General features: G+C 48.2%; 2 protein-coding genes across 2 annotated transcripts in view; one reads left to right on the plus strand and one right to left on the minus strand.

The window, feature by feature from the left end:
- LOC100080576 (afamin-like) lies at nt 1–22,979 on the plus strand. Its single transcript, XM_001511400.6, has 14 exons — nt 1–146; nt 3,299–3,347; nt 4,231–4,363; nt 7,831–8,039; nt 8,916–9,048; nt 9,802–9,899; nt 10,820–10,949; nt 12,238–12,452; nt 13,315–13,447; nt 14,354–14,451; nt 18,142–18,280; nt 19,588–19,808; nt 21,999–22,131; nt 22,820–22,979. Exons 1-14 carry the CDS (start codon nt 65–67, stop codon nt 22,853–22,855), a joined length of 1,809 nt encoding a protein of 602 aa, XP_001511450.3. The 5' UTR covers nt 1–64; the 3' UTR covers nt 22,856–22,979.
- RASSF6 (Ras association domain family member 6) overlaps nt 21,192–25,861 on the minus strand; it is a 33,522-nt gene continuing 28,852 nt past the window's right edge. The window contains exon 12 of the mRNA XM_007669184.4: nt 21,192–24,472. Coding sequence (XP_007667374.2) covers nt 24,406–24,472 — 67 coding nt within the window. The 3' untranslated portion in view covers nt 21,192–24,405. The remainder of the gene's footprint in view (nt 24,473–25,861) is intronic.

Raw genomic sequence — 25,861 nt, forward strand, 5'->3', positions numbered from 1 at the left:
TAAACTGCAAGAGAGGGAGCATCTGAACTCTTTTCCCTCCTACCCTTGCCCAGATAGGAGCGCCATGAAGTGGATGAGACCAGTTTTCGTGGCGGTGGTCTGTCTTCTCGGGGCCACTCGATTCTTGCCAGTGAACAGCCTTTCAGGTATGGAAAACGGGGCTCAGTCTGGTGAGGAAATGGACCTCCCTGGCCCGCCAGCCTCCTCAGATCCAGCCGCTGAGCCTCCCGCTGGCCCTTCTCCCACCTGCCATGAGCAGAGCTGCAGCTGGAGCGGGGGGTGGGGGGAGGACTTGGGCTGGTCCCCCGGGGGGCCGACCGGTTGTAACCCCCCAAACTCCAGAGCCAAATGGTCCCAGAGGGAAGGGCAGGGCTCTGAGGGTGTGAGCAGGCAGGGGCAGCTCCCTGTCAGGGAATTCTTCCCGCTTCTCCTCATCAAAGTCAGTCAATTAACTATTAGTAAATGGTCTCTCAGCCTTTTTTTCTCCAGGTCATATAATCCCCATTCCTTTCCACTTTCCCTTGGAGAACTTATTTCTCAACCCCGTAATTCTTTCTAGTATTCTTCTCTGAATCCAGCTCACACACTTTATTCCTAGCAAACCCACCCTGGGCTTTCTCATCTCCACCAGGCCGTCCTCTTGCTCAAGACCTCCCTCCTGGTTGGAAAGTTTTCTCCTTTCCAATCTGCCAAACCACTACGCTTCCTCGGCTTCGTAGTCCCCTTGAAATCACATCTTCTCCAGGAAGCAGATGAAGCAACGTGGTCGATAGAGCACTGGCCTGGGAGTCAGAAGGACCTGGGTTCTAATTCCTGGCTCTGCCACTTGTCTGCTATGTGACCCTGGGGGAGTCACTTCACTTTTCTGGGCCTCAGTTACCTCATCTGTAAAATGAGATTAAGACTGAGCCCCATGTGGGCATGGACTGTGTCCAACCTGATTAGCTTGTGTCTATCCCAGTGTTTAGTACAGTGCGTGGTACAACAGAAGGACTTGACAAACACTATAAAAAAAAAGAGAAGCCATCTCTAACTGATCTCTTATCTCTCCTATTTTGCCCCTAAACTGCCAATTTAACACTCCTAGGCTACATAGACATTTGGGGGCTCACATTCTCTCTCCCCACCCCCCTGCATGCACGTACAGATTTTTAAACCTCTATTACTTCCCCCAACCTATAAATACTTCTATAATCCGCCTTCCCTGCTAGATAGTAAGCTCCCTGAAGCCAGGGATCACGTCTATGGGCCTGATTGTAATCTCCCAAATGCTTTGCCCCGTACTCTGAACAAGGGGGCATTCAAAAAAACGCTACCGAATGATTGAAACAGTGTGGCCTAGTGGATCGAATAAAGGCCTGCCAGACAGAAGGCCTGGGTTCCAATCCCAGTTCTATCACATGTCTCCTGTGTGACCTCGGAAAAGTCACTTCTCTGTGCCTCAGGTTCGTCATCTGTAAAATGGGGATTCAATACCCTGTCTAATTTTAAGACTGTGAGCCCCGTGTGAGATAAGAACTGTGTCCATCCTGATTATCGTATCTTTACCCCAGAGCTTAACAGAGTGTTGCCTAGGGGATAGAGCATGGGTTCTAATCCCGGCTCTGCCACTCGTCTGCTGTGTGACCTGGGGCAAGTCACTTAACCTCTCTGTGCCCCAGTTACTTTAACTGTAAAATCGGGATTAAGACTGTAAGCCCCATGTGGGAAATGGACTGCTTAGCTTGTGTCTACCCTAGCACTTAGAACAGTGCTTGGCACATAGTAAGCACTAAACAAATACCTTAAAAAATAGTAAGTACTTAACAAATGCCACAATTACTAATCCTATAATAATTGATGGAAGTCTCCCTGATATCACATCCGAGTATTTGCTCTTTAAACTGCTGCCCTTTGTTGTTGACTTCTGGTTGGCTCCTTTTCATTCCAACCATTAATTAATGGTATTTACTGAGGACTTACTGTGCTCAGAGCACTGTAGTAAGCACCCACTACACTACAGCGCTATACACTACAGGAAGTCATATGGCCTAGTGGACAGAGCATGGACCTGGAAGTCAGAAGGACCTGGGTTCTAATCCCAGTTCTGCCCTTTATCTGCTGGGTGACCTTGGGTAAATCACTTAACCTCTCTGCAAAATGGGGAATAAGATTGTGAGCCCCATATGGGACAGGGACTGTATCCAACTGATAAGCTTGTATCTACCCCAGTGGTTTGTACTGTGCCCTGCACAGAGTAAGCACTTGTCAAATGCCATAAAAACAAACAAACAAAAAAACTTGGGTGTTTTTGGCCCCACCATCGCAGTGTCTCCATATTCTATTTCTGCCACTGGATTTTAACTTTCCAAGACTTTTCAGGACAAGGGAGACTATTTCTCGCCCTCCCTGCCTCCTCCTACCCTAAGCCAGGGGAAAATCGCAGTTAACGTGGTGTGCATCTCCCTTCATCAGTGACCCTTCCCACCCACCGAGAAGCAAACAAGCCTCAAAGATAGTGGCGTTTTCTTTAGCCTTTTGGGGATCTCAAATGTGTCCCAGAAAACCTAATGGGGGAGGCAGCTCTGGCCCAAAAGTGTTGGGATGTTCAATCACGTTAGCACAGACACATGTGGGCACACAACATGTGATCCCACAAATGGTCAGATATGGCCACATGTAAAAAATGTCACATCCCAAAACACACACACACACACACACACATCAATGCGTGATATCAGAAACGATGGATAAGCCTCTGTCCTGAGATGTCTGGACGCAGAACTTGTGCAGAGGATTTGATCCTCGTGCTAGTGGCTTGCCCTACACCAATCAATCAGTCAGTGGTATTTATTGAGCTCTTACTATGTGCAGAGCGCTATACTAAGCATTCAGGAAGGTACACTGCAGAATTGGTAGACGGTTTCCCTACCCACAACTAGTTTACAGTCATATAGTCACACACACTCTCCCTTTCTTTCCAGACACATATCAGCTGGGGCATTAATGCCAAGAGCAAGTCAGAGAGAGGGGGAAGGGGTTGGCAGTAACAGAAAAAAGCAATAATCGACTTCCTTATCTGAAATAATTAATGCAAAGAAATCAATTCAATAAAACAATAACCTGGAATACATGGAACCCAATCATTATGACATGATTAAACCGTTTATAATTCTGAATTTCTCCAGTGGGCTGAGTGGGCTTTTTCGCTAGTAATTCAATTACTCTAAAGAAAACTTGGAGATTGTATGGCAAAAATATGTATTGGGAAATGTCTAATACAGCGTTTTATATGAAGCCTCAAACTCATGTTTTGTAGATTACCTCAATGCTACCAACCAGTACATACAGAAGAATGTCAGAAGCTTGTGAGTCTTCTTTCTATTTATTTAACTGGGGTTAATCTTTGTTTTAGTGTTTGTTTCCCATGCGATATTGGAGAAGAGGTTCGTAATGGTCAGTTCCTTCTTCCCCAGGCATACGTGTGTGCCCGTGCTCCTTATGTGCGTGTATTCTTGTGGGCAGATGTTTGCACGAATCCTTTGTGTGCATGACTGCACATGTGCCCTGCAGATGCCAGCATCCTCGCGTGTACACGTGAAGCTAGAGCCGGGATTAGAACCCACAACCTCTGACTCCCAAGTCCGGGCTCTTGCCGCTAAGCCACACTGCTTAGCGGGTTAGAATTGGAACTCGCGACCACCGACTGTGGGCCAGATATCTGGCATACCATGTTACTGGGCCAAGAGGTAGCCGATGGTATATGCTCGTTATGGGCAGGGAACGTGTCTGTTAATCCCTCTTGGTATTATACTCTTCCAAGTGCTTAGAACAGCGCTCTGCACACGGTACTGGGTACACTCAATAAATACGATTGAATGGACGAATCAATCATTGGGTCGGGGAGGGGGTGTTGCTTCTCCCCTCATCCCAGCGGTAATTCAAACTCTCCCCTTCCTGGCCTTCCTCCACCCTGTGCCTCGCCTCTCCACCCCAGTTGCTGGGAAAAGACCAGCATCCAAAGATCCCCAGGGAACCGGACAGATTCTGCCCTCTCCAGCTGGGGCAGTGGGAGGAGAATCAATCAATCGATCGATGGTATCGATTGAGCGCTCACTATGCGCGGAGCACTGTTCTAAGCACTTGGGAGAGGACAACACGACAATAAACGGACCCATCCCCTGACCTCTGGGCTGCACGTAGAGAAGCGGTGGGGACGCCTTAACTGGTCTCTTGGTGGTTGGGTTTCAGGACCACCATGGCGCTAGCCCAGTTCCTCCAGGAAGCCTCCTATGAAGATATAAGCAAGATGGTCGAGAACCTCGTGGCCCTGAAAAATCGGTGCACAGCCCAGGAGAAGCTCCCGGAATGTTCCAAAACTGAGGTAGGGGAATCAGGGAGGGTTTCGGCCCCCTTCCCACCTGAAGCATACAGTAGCGGCAAGTGGTGATAAGGGAGAAACAATAATAATACTAACGATGGCATCTGTTAAGCGCTTACTATGTGCAAAGCACTGTTCTAAGTGCTGGGGACCATACAAGGTGATCAGGTCGTCCCACAGTCTTCATCCCCATTTTACAGGTGGGGTAACTGAGGCCCGGAGAAGTGAAGCGACTTGCCCAGAGTCACACAGCTGACAAGTGGCTGAGCCGGGATTCGAACCCACGACCTCTGACTCCCAAGCCCGGGTTCTTGCCACGCTGCTTCCCCCCGTCTCGCTCTTCAGTCTCCCCCTCCCCTCTCTGCTTGCCTTTGGCTTTTAAGAGGCAGGCTGGCCTACTGGAAAGAGCGTGGGATTGAGAATCTGGGAGGTCTGAATTTTAATCCTGGCTCTTTTTTTCCTCTTATGGCATTCTAAAGTGCTTGCTATGTGCCAGACATCCTACTAAGCGCAGGGGTAGATAATATTAATTATAACAATGATAATAATTATAGTACTCATTAAACATTTACTATGTACCAAGCACTGCTCTAAGCGCTGCGGTAGATACAAGCTAAGTCAGTAGGGTTGGACACAGTTGCTGTCCCCTATAGGGCTCACGCTCTTAATCCCCATTTTAAAGATGAGGTAAGTGAGACCCAGAGAAGTGAAGTGACTTGTCCAAGATCACACAGCAGACATGTGGCAGAGCCTGGATTAGAACCCAAGACCTTCTGACTCCCAGGAGCGTGCTCTATCCACTAAACCACGCAGCTTCAAGTTAATCAGGTTGGACACCGTCCCTGTCCCTCATGGGGCTCCCAGTCTTCATCCCCATTTTTCAGATGAGGTAACTGAGGCACAAAAAAGTGAAGTGACTTGTTCGATGTCATGCAGCAGACAACTGTTAGAGCCGGGATTAGAATACGGGTCCTCTGTCTCCCAGGCCGGGGTCCTTTACACTAGGGACGTTCTCTATCACTTTTCTGTCACGGGTCTGCTGGGTCTTCTGGGTCTCTGAACCTCAGTTTCCTCACCTGTAAAATGGAGAGAATGTACCTTCCCTCCCTCCCTCTTAGATTGTAGGATGACACTGTAGGAGAAGCAGCGTGGCTCAGTGGAAAGAGCCCGGGCTTAGGAGTCAGAGATCAGGGTTTCGAATCCCGGCGCCGCCACTTGTCAGCTGTGTGACGGTGGGCAAGTCACTTCACTTCTCTGGGCCTCAGTTCCCTCATCTGGAAAATGGGGATGAAGACTGTGTGAGCCTCACGTGGGGCAATCTGACGACCCCGTATCTACCCCAGCGCTTAGAACAGTGCTCTGCACATAGTAAGCGCTTAACAAATACCAACATTATTATGACATCAACATCTTGCTCAAACCCTCCTTCCCACCTGGAATTCCCTCCTGCTTCGGATCAGACAGGCTCCATCAATCCCCATCACCGAGGCCTATCTGAAATCAATCTCCTTCAGGAAGCCTTCCCTGATTCATCTTTCATCTGCCCCTTCTATTTCCCCCACTCCACCACTTCGGCATTCATTCATTCATCCTATCATACTTATTGAGCGCTTACTGTGTGCAGAGCACTGTACTAGGTGCTTGGAAAGTACAATAGTAGAAAGTACCTAGAAAGTACTAAGTAGAAAGTGCTTGGAAAGTAGAGAAGCAGCGTGGCTCAGTGGAAAGAGCACGGGCTTGGGAGTCAGAGGTCATGAGTTCGAATCCCGGCTCTGCCACTTGTCAGCTGTGTGACTGTGGGCAAGTCACTTCACTTCTCTGTGCCTCAGTTATCTCATCAGTAAAATGGGGATTAACTGTGAGCCTCACGTGGGGCAACCCGATTACCCTGTATCTACCCCGGCGCTTAGAACAGTGCTCGGCACATAGTAAGCGCTTAACAAATACCAACATTATTATTATTATTACAATTTGCCAAGAGAATTGCACTTCCTGGGAATGCCCGATCACTCCCCCGACCCCACAGAATTTACGTGCTGATCTCGAAACCCTGTTGCTTCCCCCTCCCTGTAATTTGTTTAATGTCTGTCTCCTCAACTAGTAAACTCCTTGAGGGCAGGGGACATGGCTACTAATTCTACCGTGCGGTACTCCCGAGAAGCAGCTGCTTGAGAAACATCGTGGCTTAGTGGAAAGAGCCCGGGCTTGGGAGTCAGAGGACGTGGGTTCTAATCCCGCCTCCGCCACCTGTCTGTTGTGTGACCTCGGGCAAGTCGCTAAACTTCTCTATGCCTCAGTGACCTCATCTGTAAAATGGGGACTGGGACTGTGAATCCCTTGTGGGACAACCTGATTACCCTGTATCTACCCCAGGGCTTAGAACAGTGCTTGGCACATAGTAAGTGCTTAACAAATACCATAATAATAATAATACTCCACACACAATAAGCCCTCAATAAATACTACCTGATGATTGAACGACAGGGACTGTGTTTGATTATCCATCCATCCATCAATCAATCAGTGGTATTTATTGAGGGCTTATTATGTGCAGAGCACTGCACTAAATGCTTGAGTGTTACAGAGTTGGTAGACAGGTTCCCTATCCAAAAGGAGTTTAGGGTCTAGAGTGGGAGACAGGCATTAATATGAATAAATCAATCAATCAATATCCGATATCACCCCCAGGGGTTAGCACAGTGTTGAACCTGTATGATAAACACTCGATAAATACCTTAGATATTAGTCTGAGGGACTGCCCTTCTGTGAGATGATCAGTTAATCAACCAATTGTCTTTTCCTGAGTGCTTACCGTGTGCAGAGCACTGTACTAAGCACTCGTGGAGAGCATGATATAACAGAATTGGTAGATAGGTTCCCTGCCCACAGTGAGCTTACAGTCTAAACGGGGAACCAGGTATTAATGTAAATAAATAGATTACAGATATGTACATAAATGCTGCGGGGCTGGGAGGGAGGATGAATAAGGTCATGGTGACGCAGAAGGGAGTGGGAGAAGAAGAAAGGAAGGCTTAGTCTGGGAAGGTCTCTTGGAAGAGATGGGCCTTCAGGAAGTCTTCGAAGGTTGGGCAGAGTCACTGTCGGATGAGAAGACGGAGGGCGTTCCAGGCCAGAGTCGGGATGTGGGCGATAGGTCGGGGCGAGAGGGACAAGATCGAGGAACAGTGAGTAGATTGGCATTAGAGGAGTGAAGTGTGCAGGCTGGATTGTAGGAGGAGAGCGGCGAGGTGAGGCGGGAACGGGTGGGCGGCTGAGCGATTCATTCCGAGCACTGACAGTGTGCAGAGCACTGTACTAAGCACTTGGAGAGTGCAAAATAGCAATAAAAGGACACATTCCCTGCCCACAGTGAGCTCATAGTCTGGAGATGGTAAGGATGAGTTGGAGAAGGGCATCTGGTGGGAGCTCGGTGGTGAAAACCGCTTCCCCCCGCCTCGGTGGTGGTGCAGATCTACCTTCTAGAGGACGAGATGTGTGCCGGGAAGGAACTCTCCGAAAAATACGGGTATGCCGACTGCTGCAGTCAAGATGAGAAGAACCGGCACAGGTGTTTCTTCCTTCGCAAGCGGGTGGACTTGGGCTTTCTCCTCCACTACGACCTGAAACCCGAGGAGGAATGCAAGGCCTACAAAGACGACCCGGAAGCTGTCTGGAATCAGTGAGTCTCATTTTCCCAGGACCTGGAAGCTGGGCCTGTTCTCGGGGCTGCTGGGGAGGATCTGGGACTCAGAGGACCTGGGATTTGATCCAAATGATATTAATAACGATCACTATGGCGTTTGTTAAGTGTTCACTCTGTGCCAGGCACCGTACTAAGAGCTGGAGCGGGTTGGACACAGTCCTTGTATCACCTGGGACTCACAGTCTCAATCCCCATTTTACAGAGGAGGGAACTGAGGCCCAGAGAAGTGAAGTGATATACCCAAGGTCACACAGCAGACAAATGGTGGAACTGGGATTAGAACCCATGACTTTCTAACTCCTAGGCCCAATCTCTATCCACTACACCCTGGACTTGCCTGCTGAGTGACCTTGGATAAGTTGCTTTATTTCTCTGGACTTCTGTTTCCTTATCTATAGACTGGACCTCTGGATGGGACAAGAACTGTGTCCGGCCTTATTATCTCTTTAATTTTTTTTTTGGTATTTGTAAAGTGAGAAGCAGTGTGGTCTAGTGGAAAGAGCACAGGCCTGGCGGTCAGAGGACCTGGCTTCTAATCCCAGTCTGCCAATTGCTTGCTGTGTAACCTTGGGCAAGTCATTTCACTTATCTGGGTGTCAGTTACCTCACTGGTAAACTGGAAACTAAGCTTGTGAGCTCCATGTGGGACAGGGACTACGTCCAACTCCATTACCTTGTTTCTACCCCAGTACTTAGTACAGTTCCTGGCACATAGCAAGAGCTTAACAAATACCACAATTATTATTATTATTATAAAGATTGGTGATTCCCAACTGAGAATAAGCTGAGGCCCAGCCCGGCTCTCAACCGGGATCTCATCTCCTGGTAACCCGTGTTCTCCCTCGCTGACAGATACATCTATGAAATAGCCAGAAGGCAACCTTTCCTCTACACGCCCACCCTCCTCTTCCATGCCCAGGAGTATGAGAAGGTCGTGCAGGCCTGCTGCTCAGAGGAAAACAAGCTCCAGTGTTTCCAAACCAAGGTAGAGTATTTGTCTGGGCAGCCTAGAGATGAGGAGTCTCCCTTCTCACCTCTCGAGCCTACGCAGCAACTTCCCCCATCAGGTTGGGAGGGAGGAGAAGGGGGATAAAAATAATAATGGTTTTTGTTAAGCACTTACTTTGCGCCCAGCACTGTTCTAATCGCTGGAGTAGAAACAAGGTAATCAGGTTGTCCCACGTGGGGCTCACAGTCTTCATCCCCATTTGACAGATGAGGGAACTGAAGCCCAGGGACGTGAAGTGGCTTGCCCGAGGTTACACAGCAAGCGATTGGCAGAATCGGGATTAGCACCCACATCCTCTGACTACCAAGCCCATGCTCTTGGCATTAAGCCACTATCCACGACGGGACGATAGCTGGGGCCAGTGGAGGGTTCCACGGGATTTAGTGCAGGCTGATTCAATATGGTTGCTCTCCAGCCCTCCTCCTCTTCCTTCCTATTCTCCCTCCTCTTCCTTTTGACTCTCCCTCCTCCTCCTCCTCCTTCCCACTGTCCCTCCTCCTTTTCCTTTCCACTCTCCCTCCCCCCTCCTTTCCTCCATTCCTCTCTCTAACTCTCTTCCCCCAGCCAGAGAGGAGAATCCAGCGTGTCTTTGGTTTGGGATTTTGTCCACATCCTTGAGTTCTCTGTGAGTGAGGAGCATGTCTAGTAACTCTGTCGTTTCGTACAGTGCTCGGCACACAGTAAGCGCTCAATAGAGATCATTGACTGACTGGTTGATTTTGTTGGCAGGGGACCCTCGTCACAAATGACCTGAGGTGGATCCATGAGATTCACAAACACTTATGTAGAATTGCCATGGGCTTTGGGAAAAGAGCCCTAAGAAGTGGGTAAGTTTCTTACACTTTTGCTCCTGGCTTTTATTGTCGTGTTTCTGACCTTCTGCTGATTGACTTGGTCCTCGTCTTGCTATTCTCTAGGAGTATTTCCTGGTGGGAGGGAGATGCGGAGTGTGTTTTTGATTCTTAGTTATACACACGCACACATACACCCACACACACACACACATGGCCACCTCCCATATATATTAATGCCAACTTTTCACTGTGAGTGTGGAGTCAAATAACGGACGGGCTCTCAAAGGTGACGGGGACTAGGAAAGGGGCTGATTTCAAAGAGGTGCCTGGGAAACGGCTTGGCCTAACGGTTAGAACACGGGCCTGGGAGTCAGAAGGACCTGAGGTCTAGTCCTGGCTCCGCCACTCGTCTGTTGGGTGACCTTGGGCAAGTCACTTCACTTCTCTGGGCCTCAGTTCTCTGTAAAATGGGGAAGAAGACTGTGAGCCCCATGTGGGACAGGGAATGTGTCTGCCCCAGAGGTTAGAACAGCGCCCGGCACATAGTAACTGCTTAATAAATGCCGTTAAAAAAAAAAAAGAAGCTAACAGGCCAGAAATTCTCTATATTTCGGCCTTTTCAACCCTGACTGGAAACTCGCAGGCCTTACTATGACTTCTTCTAGACTGTGAGCCCGTTGTTGGGTCGGGATTGTCTCTGTTGCTGAATTGTACTTTCCAAGCGCTTAGTACAGAGCTCTGCCCACAGTACGTGCTCAATAAATACGATTGAAGGAATGAATGAAGGAACATCTGGGATGAGATCGGCCACTGCTCTGGTCCCCTGGACCCCCTGGAAGTGGCAGCCAGGTGCATATTTCTGAATATATAAGCATAAAATCACCACTGTGTATAGGGGACTTGAAATCTGAAAACACTGAAAAAGCCTAACACTTTGCTCATTCTCTTTCTAGAAAAGTGCTCTACTTCAGCCAGCAGTTTCCCAAGATGGAATTAGCCACACTGCTGAACGTCATGCCAGACTTGCTCGGGGAGCAAGATGGATGTTGTGAAGGAGATGTGATAGAGTGTTTCCGGAGTAGGGTAAGGATCCATCCGCAAGGGGTAAAAAGCAGGATGGACCAGATTTTCATTTATTCATTCCAGACTGGAGTCAGTGCCCATACTCTCACAGGCCTTCTATGGTGCTGGTCTTCAGTCAGTCACTCAGTCAAGTGCATTTATTGAGCGCTTAATGATAATTATGGTATCTGTTAAGCGCTTACTATGTGCAGAGCACTGTTCTAAGCGCTGAGGGAGATACAGGGTCATCAGATTGTCCCACGTGGGGCTCATATTTTTAAATCCCCATTTTTACAGATGAGGTAACTGAGGCCCAGATAAGTGAAGTGATTTGCCCAAGGTCACACAGCAGACAAGTGGCGGAGCCTGGATTAGAACCCGTGACCTCTGACTCCCAAGCCCGGGCTCTTTCCACTAAGCCACGCTGCTTACTGTGCACAGAGCACTGTACTAAGCGGTTGGGAGAGTAGAGAAGCAGCAGAGTGTAGTGGATAGAGCACAGGCTCTGGGAGTCAGAAAGTAATGAATTCATTCATTCAATCGGTCAGTCGTAATTATCGAGCGCTTACTGTGTGTTGAGCACTGTACTGAGCGCTTGGGAAAGTACAATACAACAATACCCAGTGACATTGCCTGTCCACAACGAGCTCACAGTCTAGAGAAGGGGAGACAGACATCAATGCAAGTAAATAAACTTTCAGATATATACATAAGTGCTTTGGGGTTTGGGAGGGGAAGAAAAAAAGGATAAATAAAATTGCAGAAAAATATGGAATGCTTGGATTCTAATCCTGGCTCTACCACTTGTCTGCTGTGTGACCTTGGACAAATCACTTCACTTCTCTGGGCCTCAGGTACCTCATCTGTAAAATGGGGATCAAGACTGTGACCCCCACAGGGAAAGGGACTGTATCCAACCCAATTTGCTTAAATCCATCTCAGAGTTTAGTACAGTGGCTGGCACATAGTGAGTGCTTAATGAATGCCACAGTTATTATTACAATGCAACGGTAAACAGACACATTCCCTGTCCACAGCGAGCTTCCAGTTTAGAGGAGCTTACAGTCTAGAGACCTTCTGTGGTGTCGGTCTGGTGTGGTGGGCTCCAGGAAATAACTTTACCCAGGCAGTGACCCTGCCGGTTCCAATTCCCTATTCCTTCCGATTCTAAAGCTGGATTGTTGAACTGTCTCCATATTCCCTAAGAGGTCTATTTGTGGTCAAGGGGAAAGGGAAGGAGGACTGATTTGCTGTAGTTTCACATAGGGAAAAAGGAGCCAAAATGGTTTCTCTGTCTTACCTCGTGCAGGCAGAGCTCGTGTCCTCCATGTGTTCAAACCAAAAGGCCATCTCCAGCCAGTTCAGCAACTGTTGCGATAAGCCAGTCCCAGAACGGGGCGAGTGCATTTTCCGTTCTGTAAGGGAAGATGCGCCCCAGGACCTACCTCCCACAGAAGAAAAATTCATCAGAGCCCAAGATGTGTGCCAACGATACGCCGACAAGAAAGATGGCTTCTTAGATGAGTAAGTAGCCGCTCATCAGTCGGTGACATTTATTGAGCGCTTACTGCGTCCAGTGCAGTGTACGAAGTGCTTGCGAGACTACGAGAGGCACATTCCCCGCTCACATGTGGGAATGTGTCTTCTCCCTTATCCCTTCCAAATGTGAGAATGGAAAGAATATCTTGGGAGTCGTCCCTCGGTCACCAGGGAGATGTCGGCCAGCCCGTTGACGGAGCTCCTGCCAACCTGGGGTGTCTTGGACCCCATTCATCTCGGGCTATGACCAGGGCACTGGAACTTCATGAGGTGGCCGGCTCCAGGGGTCACCGTGACTTGCCAAGACTTTGGGGGTAAATCGAAAGCCGCTCCTCAGAGCTTTTAGCCACCGAACCGCCATCTGTTGGAAAAGCAGCTTGGCCTAGCGGAAAGAACAAGGGTCTGGAAATCAAAGCACCTGGATTTTAATCCCAGCTCGGCCAATTCTGTGCTGTGGGATCTGGGGCAAGTCACTTCACTTTTATGTGCCTCGGTTCCCTCGTCTGTAAAATGAAGGTTAGGACGGTGAGCCCCATGCGGGACACGGACCGTGTCCCACCTGATTAGCTTGTATCTGTCCCAGCACTTAATATAGTGCCTGACAAGTAATAAACGCCTAACAGATACCATTAAAAAAAATCCCTAGTCACAATCCCACAGAGCAGTTTCAAACTTCTTTGAGAGTCCTGGGAAGGCACGGTCCGCCCCTCCTCTCCATCCATTCCCAGACTTGGATGCGGCTCGGACACGAGGTCTCCCCTCCAGTTGGCCGATGCGCTCCACGGCTGTTTTACCTCTGAGGCCCGTCCAGTTCGCACACACCCTTCCTTTCTTCCTTCCTCTCAAGGTTTGTTTACGAATATTCAAGAAAACACCAGAAAGTGTCAGGGCCCGTGATCCGCAGAGTGCTCGAGAAGTACCAAGACCTGCTGGAGAAGTGCTGCCAGACTGCAGACCCGCACCAGTGCTACAGTCGAGGGGTAGGGGTCGGCGACGTTGGACTCACCCGGCGGCCACTGGTGGGGCGGGGGCTGGGGTCTGTCCGCCATGCTGACCCGGGGCTGGGGAGGGGTCTGGAGACCATAAAGAGAAGAAGATAATCCCATCTCACATCATCCGCCCGAATCCATGGCCAAGCCTGGCCTCGGGTGGGGCACCGGAAATAGCCTGACTGAGAGAAAAATATATCGTCGTCTTTTTTTCATTATGTAACTTGAAACCTCCATCGGGTAAGTGGAAACCTCCAAGTTTTTACAGTTGAAAAGCACCTTTTTGTCTTTTCATTTTCCCACTGTCATAGCATTCAATAATAATAATAGTAATAATTATTTATTATTACTATTTATCAAGAGAAGCGATGGGCCTGAGAGTCAGAAGGACTTGAGTTCTAAGCCTGGATCCACCACTTGTCTGCCAAGTGACCTTGGGCATGTCACTTCACTTCTCTGTGCCTCAATTACCTCATCTGTAAAATGGGGATTAAAACTATGAGCTCCATGTAGGACATGGACTGTGTCCAACCTGATTAGCTCATATCTAGCCCAGTACATAGTCCAGTGCCTGGCACATAGTAAGTGCTTAATCAGTACCATAAAAAAGAAAAAAAAACCCACTTAAGGCATTCAAAACATTGGGGTCGATAGAAGTTCCTCTGACTGAACACGTTCCCTTTTCCCACGGGGCTCAAAGTTAGTTAGGAAGGAAGGAGAAGAGAGTTCATCACCATTTTACAGGTGAGAAAACTGAGGCCCAAAGAGCTTAAGTGACTTGGCCATACTACAGAAAAGTGGCGATGGTGGGGTTTAGATTCTGAGGGAGCCTGGGGAGGAAGTGACAAGATGCTCGAAACTTCCCCGTTGAAGTCCCTAAGTTACACTTCTTTCCAGGAAGAAGAATTCCAAAAGATTCTTCAGGAAAGCCAGGCACGCGTTCAAGAGGACTGCGCCCATTTCCAGAAATTGGGAGAAGATCTCTACCGACAAAAGTAAGCTTTCTGAATCTCTTGACCTGTTGAAGAGTGAGGAAACTCTAGGGAAAACTTTAAATGATCTGAAAAAAACGGAGTCACTCTCTGTATCAGGAGTGCTCTGTTCAGAAGGAAGCGATGGCTTTCTCTGTCCTTTTCCTTCGAACAGTGCAGTGAAAACTAAGGGTGACGTGTCAAGAACTAAGATTTTCAATTCAAAAACGCGCAGTCGAAAAGATTACGTTTGTACTGGGGCATCAGGGACTGCAATCCTAGACAGAGGACATATTCGTAAGGGACAAACCTAGAGGAGATTAGAAAAAAAGTTCCCAGATTTTTGCCTTGATTTAACGGCATTTATATCTCCTTATCACCCGTGCCCTTGGGTAGGTGTCCGCTAAGTACTTCTGTACTCACTCCTCTCTCCGAGCACTTGTATAATTATCTTTGCATCCAATGACTTCCCTACCTGTAATTTATTTGATTGTCTGCCTTCTCTGCTAGAATGTAAGCTCCTCTATCAATCAACGATATTTCACTGAGCGCTTACTGTATTCAGAGCACTGTATTAGGCACTTGGGGCAGATATCCCGTCTACTAACTATACTGTACTCTCATTAAATCCCAATGATGGCTCGATATTGCTGATCTGTTGGAGATATTCTATAGGAGATAAAATCCTTTTACAATTAATTTCCCAGGCGGTTAAAGTCAATCTTCAGGTTGAAAGTAATTAAAAAAGCATTCTTCCCTCTAGAATTTGAACTCGTTGTGGGCAGGGAATCTGTCTACCAGCTCTGCTATGAGGTACTCTCCCAAATGCTTAGTACAGTGTTCTGCACAAAGTGAGCACTCAATAAATACGATTGATTGATTGATTCTTCCAGTGGGTTACCGTGGAAGGAGCGTGGGCCTGGGTTCTAATCCTTACTCCCCCACTTGCCTGCTGGCTGACCTTGGACAAGTCAGCGTGGCTCAGTGGAAAGAGCACGGGCTTCGGAGTCAGCGGTCATGGGTTCGAATCCCGGCTCGGCCACTTGGCAGCTGTGTGACTGTGGGCAAGTCACTTCACTTCTCTGGGCCTCAGTTCCCTCATCTGTAAAATGGGGATGAAGACTGTGAGCCCCACGTGGGACAACCTGATTCCCCTGTGTCTACCCCAGCGCTTAGAACAGTGCTCTGCACATAGTAAGCGCTTAACAAATACCAACATTACTTACCCTCCCTGTGCCTCAGTTTTCGCATGGGTAAGATGGCAATTCATTATCTGTTCTCCCTTCCCTAAGGCTGTGAACCTCATGTGGGACAGGGATGAGTCCAGTGGGATTATCTCGTATCTATCCAAGTGTTTATCACAGTGTTTAGCTCATAGTAAGTGCTGAACAAATAGCACTATTATTAATAGTAGTATCGTGATTATTATTACAGTAGAAACTGATGATAAGGCAATGAAGACACTAAGAAATCAATGGTGCTACCCACAAATATGAGAAGCAGCGTGGCGCAGTGGAAAGAGAATGGGCTTTGGAGTCAGGGCTCATGAGTTCGAATCCCAGCTCTGCCACTTGTCAGCTGTGTGACTGTGGGCAAGTCACTTAACTTCTCTGTGCCTCAGTTCCCTCATCTGTAAAATGGGGATTAAGACTGTGAGCCCCACATGGGACAACCCGATTCCCCTGTGTTTACCCCAGCGCTTACAACAGTGCTCTGCACATAGTAAGCGCTTAACAAAATACCAACATTATTAAATATACCCAAATATACGCAAATATCGTTCAAGGAGAGATTACTCTTCTATCAGTAGGCCCATATTGGGTCTCGGCCCAGATTAGGCTGAAGAGAAGCAGCGTGGCTTAGTGGAAAGAGCACAGGCTTGGGAGTAGGAGGATGTGGGTTCTAGTCCCAGTTCCACCAATTGTCTGCTGTGTGACCTTGGACAAGCCACTTAACTTCTCTGTGCCTCAGTTGCTTCATCTGGAAAATGAGGATGAAGACTATTAGCCCCAAGTGGGACAACCTGATTACATCTCCCCTCATGCTTAGAACAGTGCTTGGCAAATAGTAAGCACTTAACAAATGCAGTTATTATTATTAGGCTGGTCTTTCTCAAAAGGTTAACTTTCCAAGAGATGACACAATACCTAATTTCGACTAAGCGCAGAAGCAACGTCGGATCGGGGTCTGATTGGAGTTCACCTCCCATCACCGGGAGGCCCTCTCCTCCTGATGGTCTTCATTCAGACCCCCGTAAGCAGACTCCCCATCCCATAGAGACCTCTCCTGAGGCTCCCTCAGAGATCCAGGACGGATCTCAATGGGAGAAGGAAGACCTCTGGCATTCACCATCGTCACCACCATCCCCCTCGTCGTCACCGTCGTCATTCATTCGGTCGTATTTATCGAGCGCTTACTCTGGGCAGAGTACTGAACTAAGGCTTGGGAGAATAGGATACGACACTAAACACGTTCCCGGCCCACGACGAGCTTTCAGTCACGATGATCATAATCATCATCGCCAACATCACAGACACCATCGCTCACGGTCTTAATCCCCATTTTACAGATGAGGCAACTGAGGCCCAGAGAAGTGAAGTGACTTGCCCAAAGTCACATAACTAAGTGGCAGAGCCGGGATTAGAGCCCACGACCTCTGACTCCCAAGCCCGTGCTCTTGCCACTAAGCCACGCTGTACAGTCATCACCGTCCCACTCACCATCATCATGATCACCACCATTATCACCAACCCCATCACCATAATGATCACCTCCAACATCCCCACCGCCATCACCACCATCAGCCCCACCCACATCATCACCACAACCACCATCATTGTTCAGTTATTCAATCAATCGTATTTATTAAGCGCTTACTGTGTGCAGAGCACCATACATACTAAGCACATGGGAAAGTGCAATACGACAATAAACAGTGACATTCGATCGTTTTTATTGAACGAGTACCAAGTGCAGGACCATTCAATAAAAGCAGAAGACATGACCTTCGGAGGGCTATTAATTACCTTTCTTTCCTTCTTTCTTTCCTTCCTTTCTTCTTTCTTTCCTTTCTTCTTTCTTTCTTTCCTTCTTTCCTTCCTTCCTTCTTTCTTTCCTTCTCTCTTTCTTTCTTTCCTTCTCTCTTTCCTTCTTCTTTCCTTCTTTCTTTCCTTCCTTCGTTCCTTCCTTCTTTCCTTCCTTTCTTCTTTCTTTCCTTCCTTCCTTTCTTCATTTCCTTCTTTCTTTCCTTTCTTCTTTCTTTCTTTCCTTCTTTCCTTCCTTCCTTCTCTCTTCCCTTCTTTCCTCCTTCCTTCCTTCCTTCCTTCCTTCCTTCCTTCCTTCCTTCCTTCCTTCCTTCCTTCCTTCCTTCCTTCCTTCCTTCCTTCCTTCCTTCCTTCCTTCCTTCCTTCCTTCCTTCCTTCTTTCTTTCTTTCTTTCGTTTCTTCTTTCCTTCTTTCTTTACTTCTTTCTCTCTCTTTCTGTCTCTCATGCAATGCCATCCTGTCACCTCCAAGAAGCTGCTGCCGATGGCAGGGGATCCATCCTTCCAAGTCAGGGTCTTCGGGTCCCCCCCCACCCCCGTCCAGCTGGGCAGGGGCTGGAGAGATGGGGTCCAGCCAGGCAGGTGAGGGGGTCTGGTCTGGGCCTCACCCGTCGCCTTGGACCCGGGTTCTGGCCTGCTGTTGGGAAGTGACGGGACGATGCTTCTTTCAGGTACGCGATCTCTTTCACCAAGCAAGCACCGGAGCTGCCTCTGACGGAGCTGACTGTTCACGTCGAACGCAAGACCAACGACGCAGCCCACTGCTGTATGCAGCCTGATGAGAAACAGACTGCCTGTATTGAGAGATCGGTCAGGATATTCATCCATTCGTTCGATCGTATTTATTGAGCGCTTACTGTGTGCAGAGCACCGTACTAGGGGCTTGGAAGAGTACCACAGAACAACCAACACAAATTCCCTGCCCACGACAAGCTTACAATCCACAATCAGTGGTATTTTGGGGGCACTAACTGTGTGCACAACACTGTACTAAGGCTGAGAATAGTGCTCTGTACCTAATAAGCGCTCAGTAAACACCATTGATTGTTTGATTGAGAGTACAATAGAATAAGTAGATGTGGTTTCACAGTCAACTAGTGGTATTTATTGAGCATCTACTGTGCGCAGAGCTCTGTATTAAGCACTTGGGAGAGGACAATATAATAGAGTTGGAAGATGCAATCTCTGCCCTCTGGGGATGACAGACATTAAAATAAATTACTGTTATTTATTATTTATCATTATTATTATTTATATTAATGTCTGTCTCCCCCTCTAGACCGTGAGCTCGCTGCGGGCAGGAATGTGTCCTTTTGTCGTTCTATTGTACTCTCCCAAGCGCTTAGAAAGCGCTCAATAAATATGATTGAGTGAATGATGAATAAATGAAAAGTAGGGGAAGAAGCAGAGAATAAAGGTGAGCACATAAATGCTGTAGGAGTGCACGTGGCTGCTTCTTTTGGACCGGTGTGGGATCCGGCAGTTGAAGCTGGCTGGAGGAATGTGGAGTGGAAAGAGCATGGGTTTGGGAGTCAGAGGATGTGGATTCTAATCCCGCCTCTGCCACTTGCCTGCTGTGCGATCTTGATCAAGTCACTTCTGTGCACCTCTGTTACCTCATCTGTAAAATGGGGATGGAAACTATAAGCCCCTCGTGGGGCAGGGACTGTGTCCAACCCGATTTGCTTGTATCCACCCCGGAACTTAATACAGTACCTGGTACATAGTAAGCACTTAACAGATACCAGAGTTACTAATTATTTTTACTATTACTGACAGTTAGCACAGTACTTGGCATAGAGTAAGCACTTAACAAATAACACACGTTATCATTATTATTATTATTTTGATTACTATTAGTCCACATGCCTTGACGCTTACCACTGAGGTCAATCAATCAACCCAATGTATTTATTGAGCACTTACTGGGAGCAGAGGACTGTACTAAGCACTTGGGAAAGTACGTTACAACAATAAAACAGTTATATTTCTTGGTCACAGTGAGCTTACTGTCTAGGTGGATATCTGAGAGTGTTTTAAGCTCCCTGGCCACTCATCCCCATACCGCAATTCTTTTCTGAGCCGTAACTTTCTCCCTCTCCTCCTCCTCCACCTAGGCAAACCTACTTTATGGACAAATATGTGGATTTTTTGCCAATCGAAGCATCAACCCAGGGGTGACCAATTGCTGTAAATCGTTTGCCTTTAAAGAGCCGTGCTTCCCCAGCTTGAAAGTCGATGAAACGTACACGCCCCCGGCCTTCTCCCCCGAACTGTTCACCCCCAACGAAGACTGGTGCCAGCTGCCGGACATGGAGCTCCAGAGAAAGAAACTGAAGTAAGAAATGATCCTTCATTCTTCCTTTGGTTTTCTCTTTGTCCTCCAAACTTCTTAATCACGACTTGGGGGAGGGAAATGGAAGAAAAGGAGGGAGACGGTCACCTCTGAGCCCAGACTTGCATGAGAAGTAGTTTGAATTTAATAAGGACGCAGGGACCATGGCTGAAAAGTAAAGGTAGGGAGGTAGGATGGCCCTTAGAGCCTTAATCAGGAATGAAAGAGTTGCCAGAGCTCAAACGGTGATGTAATTTTACATCTAAAATTTAGGACTCTGAATGTGCAGCTGTATTATTTTTCTTTCAATCACTGACTAGAATACCACTGGGGCTAGTTTCTACCGGTTTCTAACTGAAGATGCCAGACCTATGAGTTGCCAAACCCAGAGATGGCATTAATAATTAAAACTGCGGCATTTGTTAAGCACTTACTATGTGCCAGGCACTGTACTAGGCACTGAGGTGGATACAAGCAAAGCAGGTTGGACACAGTCCCTGTCCCACGTGGGGTTCACAATCTTAATCCCCATTTTACAGCTGAGATAACTGAAGCACAGAGAAGTTAAGTGACGTGTCCAAGGTTACAGAGCAGACAAATGTCAGAGGCGGAATTAGAACCCAGGTCCTTCTGACTCCCAGGACTGTGCTCTATCCACTTGGTCATGCTGCATCTCCGAGGTGCCAGGGCTAACTGAACCCAAGATGCAGCATGGCTTATTGAATAAAACATGGGTCTGGGAGTCAGAGGATCTGGGTTCAAATGCCGGCCCTGCCACTTGTCTGCTGTGTGTCCTTGGGCAGGTCGCTTCAACTTCTCTGGTGCTCAATTGCCTCATCTGAAAAATGGGGATTAAGACCGTGAGCCTCATGTAGGACAAGGATTGGGTCCAACCCGATTACTGATAGTGCCTGGCACCTAATAAGCACTTAACGAATACTATTAAAAAACCCCCAAAACACAGAGGTGCCAGGACTATGAGCTGTTAAACCTACAGGTGCCAGGGCTATAAATTGCTAAATCCACAGATGCCAGGGGAGAGTCCCAGCAAACCTGGCCCAGATTAATCACGAAGAGACATCCCTACTCATGCAATTTTTGTCCAAACGGGCAGCCAATACCCTGCGGGTCCCAAGCTTCCTTTGGCTCCATTTTGGGAGGCAGAATAAGATTGGACCATGAGTCTGACCCAAGATAGAATTCTTTCTGCTCCTTTCTTTCTGGGTTCTAATGGCTATCAATCACATTAGGAGTCAATCGGTAGAAGACGCCAGTCAGGGATAATTGCTACCGTGTCCACATGCGTTCAGAGAAACGGTGTCTGGATAATTCAAATAGAACCTTCTTCTTAAAAGATCAGGAAGATCATCTCGCCCTTTACATCCATTTCTGTTAAAACATGTGTTTTTATTACACATTTGGCATATAATACGATGGAAGAACTAGAACTATGTTTTCCCCCCAAAATCAGTCTGTTGTATAATATAAACCACAGTTTGGGTCAACCAGATTGTTTTTATAGGATGGTCCCATCAACCAAAGGGCAGGGACCGGGGGGTGGGGGTGGGGGACGTTCTCTGCCTTGGATTTATTTTACTATGCTGTGCAGTACTTTGTGGTTTTGCAACTTTGCAGTATTGAATGACATAAAATAACAAATGGTGGCAAGAGCAAACAACATTCTGCTAGAGGTAGACATGAAAGTGCAGGATTTGTAGCTCCAAAACTCAGTTGTGGTGGGATAGTTGAACGACATACCCTCTAACCTGTTAATCTCCAGCGAAGAGGTGAATGTTCACAGTGTGATTTTTCCACAACATGAGGTCCTTCACAAGCTCAATCTGCGTGTTCCAGATCTCTCGGTATCATCTATGAGGGCTTTTTCCAAGGACCGCATTTCCCATCCACACGTTCCCGTCCCTCGACAGCGACGGCCCTTCTCCTCTTTGAAAGCCTGATCTTTCCTGACCAAGAGGAAGTGGCATAGCATCCCTTTTCAGATGCCATCCTGGGAGGACACCATGCCACCCCTAACCCGGGCCCCAGCATCCTGCTCCTCCTGCCCTCCCTTATACCAGCCCAGGGTGTATGCCTCGCATAAACTGTTCCAGCTGAAACCCCGTGGGGGGACGGCAAGGTGGGTGAGCTTCCTGGCTTGTATCGGTTCCAACTTCCCGTCCGCTTGGCCCCCAGGCTCCTGATCAACCTCGTGAAGCACAAGCCACAGACCCCGGATGACCAGCTGCAGACGGCCTTGACCGATTTCAGTGATGTGGTGAAGAAGTGCTGCCAGGCCTCTGGGCCTGGGGCCTGCTTTGTGGCAGAGGTATTTGAGTCATGCTTTTCTTCTCGGGTGCTCAGGCCCTGTCCTTTCCCTCTAAGCACTTGGGAAAGTACATTACAACAATAAAACAGTTATATTTCTTAGAAAAAGGACGGGAAATGAGTTAGGCTTCCAGCCAGGCTGCCTGAAGGACTTCCCCCTCACCTCACCTGGAGACCTCAGAGGCTTCATCCTACCAGGCCCCAGGACAGGGTCCCAAGCTCGCCCTGCCCTGTCTCCTCTCTAAGCAGATGATTCAGGGGAAGGACCTCTCAGGAGGCCCGGGAGGAAGGGACGACCCTCAAAAAAGGACCAGGGTGGATATGAGGTCTCCAGAGGGGACAGGAGTAATGCTGGGGGGAAAGACAGAGGTGTCAAACTATACCACCATCATCATCACCATCATCATCAGAACCCTCTTTATCCACAGCATTTATTAAGCACTGATTGCACCGGGCCTTGGAAACCTAGGACGGTCAAATTATCATATTTGTTCAGCGTTTAAAATCCAGGTCCTTCTGACTCCCAGTCCCATACTCGATCCCATTAGGTCATGCTGCTTCTCTGCACTCACTAAGTGCTTAGTCCAGATGGAAACATGTTCGGGGCGTGACTGGGGCTGAGCGGGTCTAATCTGGGACTGTGATGGGTTCTCTCTCTCTCTCTGATACATGTCCTGGTTTTTTCCTAGGGTCCAAATCTGATTGCCAAACTCCAGGGATCCTAACCCATTCCAGGGAGCTTCATTTTGAGGCTCAGACTGAAAGACCCTCACTGAAGATGGAGCCAAACCCTTCGCTGGTGTTCAGAATAGAGAGTGAACAATAAAACTTTGTTTAGTGGCCCTGCAAGAATAGACCGTGCTCTCTTTCTCTTCCTTTCACAGTTCTCTGGGTTCCTCCTCATTATGAACTTTGGGAGATTCCAGACTGTAAGCTCGTTGTGGACGGGGGGTGCATTGTTTATTGCTATACGGTACTCTCCCAAGCGCTCAGTAAAGTGCTCTGCACACAGTAATCGCTCAAAAAATACGATTGACTAATACTCCGTTCAGGCTAGCAGCAGTGTACTAATGAAAATAATAACCGTGGCACTTGCAAACCACTTATTAGGTGCCAAGCACTGGGGCAGATACAATATAATCAGATCAAACTCAATCCTTGTCCTTCATGGGGGTGAGAGAACAGGCATCTTCTTCCCATTTTACAGTTGCTCTGCACGTGCTGGGCTGGGCTGGGGATAAAAGAGGTTGCCGCGTGTTCTCCGTGCAACCAGGGAAAGCATCCAAGGTAACTGCAGCCATCTCTCCCCACATCGATGGCCCCATCTCCCATCACACTCCAGGCTGGGGATAAAAGCTGCTGTCGTGTGCTCTCGGTATCCCCCTACACCAGACATCCAGCCAGGCTGCCTCCCCAGGAACTGGCCTCGGCTCTCCTCCGTATCAGCGAGAAACCTACATCCCGTCCTGCCTTGCACCACCATGGTAGGAAAAAGTAAAGCACCCATAGAAGGCCCCCCCCCCCAAAAAATCTCAGGAATAACGGCGGCTCCTGGAGTTGTCCATGTGACAATGGGTGTTCCCTGAACTCTGAGCCTTGAGGAGCCTAGAATTCTCTTCTAGAGAAGCTGCATGGTCAAGTGGAAAGAGCACAGTCCTGGGATTCAGAGGAACTGGATTCTTATCCCGGCTCTACCACTTTCTGCTGTGTAAACTTAGGCAAGTCACTTCACTTCTCTGTGCCTCTGTTTCCTCATCTGAAAACGAGGCTTAATTCCTCCCACTTAGAGTGGGAGCCCCATGAAAGCTACAGGTATTCACGATTTGAAGCCCCGTACCACCAGGGACGCTGCGTTGACAAGACCCAAATGCCTCATTTGTCATTTCCTTTGTCCTGGCGGGGGGGGTGAATGGATGATGTTGCAGCCCTGAGCGGGGTCGGGCTGAGGAGCCAGTTAGATAACCATTCTCTTTCAGCTCGCCTCCAGATCCAGCTCAGTGGAAACGGTGACAGAAAAGCAATATTCAGAACACGTTGGGTCCATGTCCCTTTCAGTCTCACACAATTGAGCTGGAGACAGCTGCAACCCACAGCAGGTTCGCCCAATTTCAGTCTTCCCAGAGAGATGAGCGTTGACGTCAGAGTGCTGCTCTGCAAGGCGCCGGAGTTATGTGTATATCTCTTCTCCCATACGACGTACACGTGTGACTCTAGCACAGGGCACCGATGCAAACACCTCTCCCATAAGGCAGGTGAAAGGCGTAATCCACGGGCACTATACCGTTGTCTCAAGTTTTTTACTTAGAAGACAACGTTCTATAATAGCCTTCTCCGACTTGTATCTGAAAACAGAAGAGGTACAGTTGAAATCCTAATATATGGGTCTAAATGGAAATAGAGGTGCTAAAAAGGGTTAAGTTTCATAAAGGCATTTCAGAAGAGTAGGGCAGATTGCCCCAAATAGAATTAAATATTTTAAATTAAAGAATTCAGGAATGGGCCTAAAAACAAAAGGCGAATCAGTGTGAAGACCTGGGTTATAGTCCTGCCTTCATCTGTCGCCTGCTCCGTGAACTTGAGCTAGTCAATTTATTTCTCTATGCCTCACTTTCATTCATTCATTCATTCGATCGTATTTATTGAGAGCCTACTGTGTGCAGAGCACTGTACTGAGCGCTTGGAAAGTACAAGTCAACAACAAATGGAGACAATCCCTGCACTTTTCTCAACTGTAAAATGGGAATGAAGTGCCTGTTCCCCCTCCCTCTGAGACCTGAGTGGAGCAGGGACTGTGTCCGGTTTGATTTTCTTGAATCCCAGAGTTCAGCGTAGTGTTTGGCACATAGTATGTGCTTAATAATGCCAAGTGTGCTCCAGCCAGGTTCTTAAGGTGTCCTGAACATTCGATTGCTCAAGTGCCCAGGGAGGTATTTATTGAGCATTTACTTTGTGAATGTACTAAGCTTGGGCAGCATGGTGTAGGGGATAGATCATGGTCTGGGAGTCAGAAGGTCATGGGTCTTAATCCCAACTCCACCACTTGTCTGCTGAGTGACCTTGGGCAAGTCACTTTACTTCTCTGTGCCTCCCTTACCTCATCTGTAAAATGGGTATTGAGACTGGGAGCCCCACATGGGACAGAGACCGTGTCCCACTCGATTTGCTTGTATCCAGGGCTTAGTACAGTGCCTGGCACAGAGTTGGTAAATACGTTCCCTGCCCATGAGGAGCTTACAGTCTGAACGGGGAGTGAGATATTAAAATAAACTATGGATATGCACAAGAGTGCTGTGGGGCTGAGGGCTGGGTGAATAAAGGGTGCAAACCCAAATGCATCCTAGATTGTCATGCACCCTAGACTGTAAGCTCTCTGTGGTCAGGGACGGAATCTAACTCCTTCTTCTAGGTCTTCCCTCGAGCTTCCTCGAAGGCCCTCCCCCCATAAATTGTTCCATCAAAGCACAAGGAGAAACGTCCTGAGATCGGCCTTGCTGTGTAAGAGGCTGAGAAAGCACACAGGGTCCTCTGTTACTGACAGACATCTCCCTTCATGGGTTCGAATCCCGGCTCTGCCACTTGTCAGCTGTGCGACTGTGGGCAAGTCACTTAACTTCTCTGTGCCTCAGTTCCCTCATCTGTAAAATGGGGATTAACTGTGAGCCTCATGTGGGACGACCCGATTATCTTGTATCTCCCCCAGCACTTAGAACAGTGCTCTGCACATAGTCAGC

The sequence above is a fragment of the Ornithorhynchus anatinus genome, chromosome 10, assembly GCF_004115215.2.
Source record: "Ornithorhynchus anatinus isolate Pmale09 chromosome 10, mOrnAna1.pri.v4, whole genome shotgun sequence".
Classification (NCBI taxonomy): Eukaryota; Metazoa; Chordata; class Mammalia; order Monotremata; family Ornithorhynchidae; genus Ornithorhynchus; species Ornithorhynchus anatinus.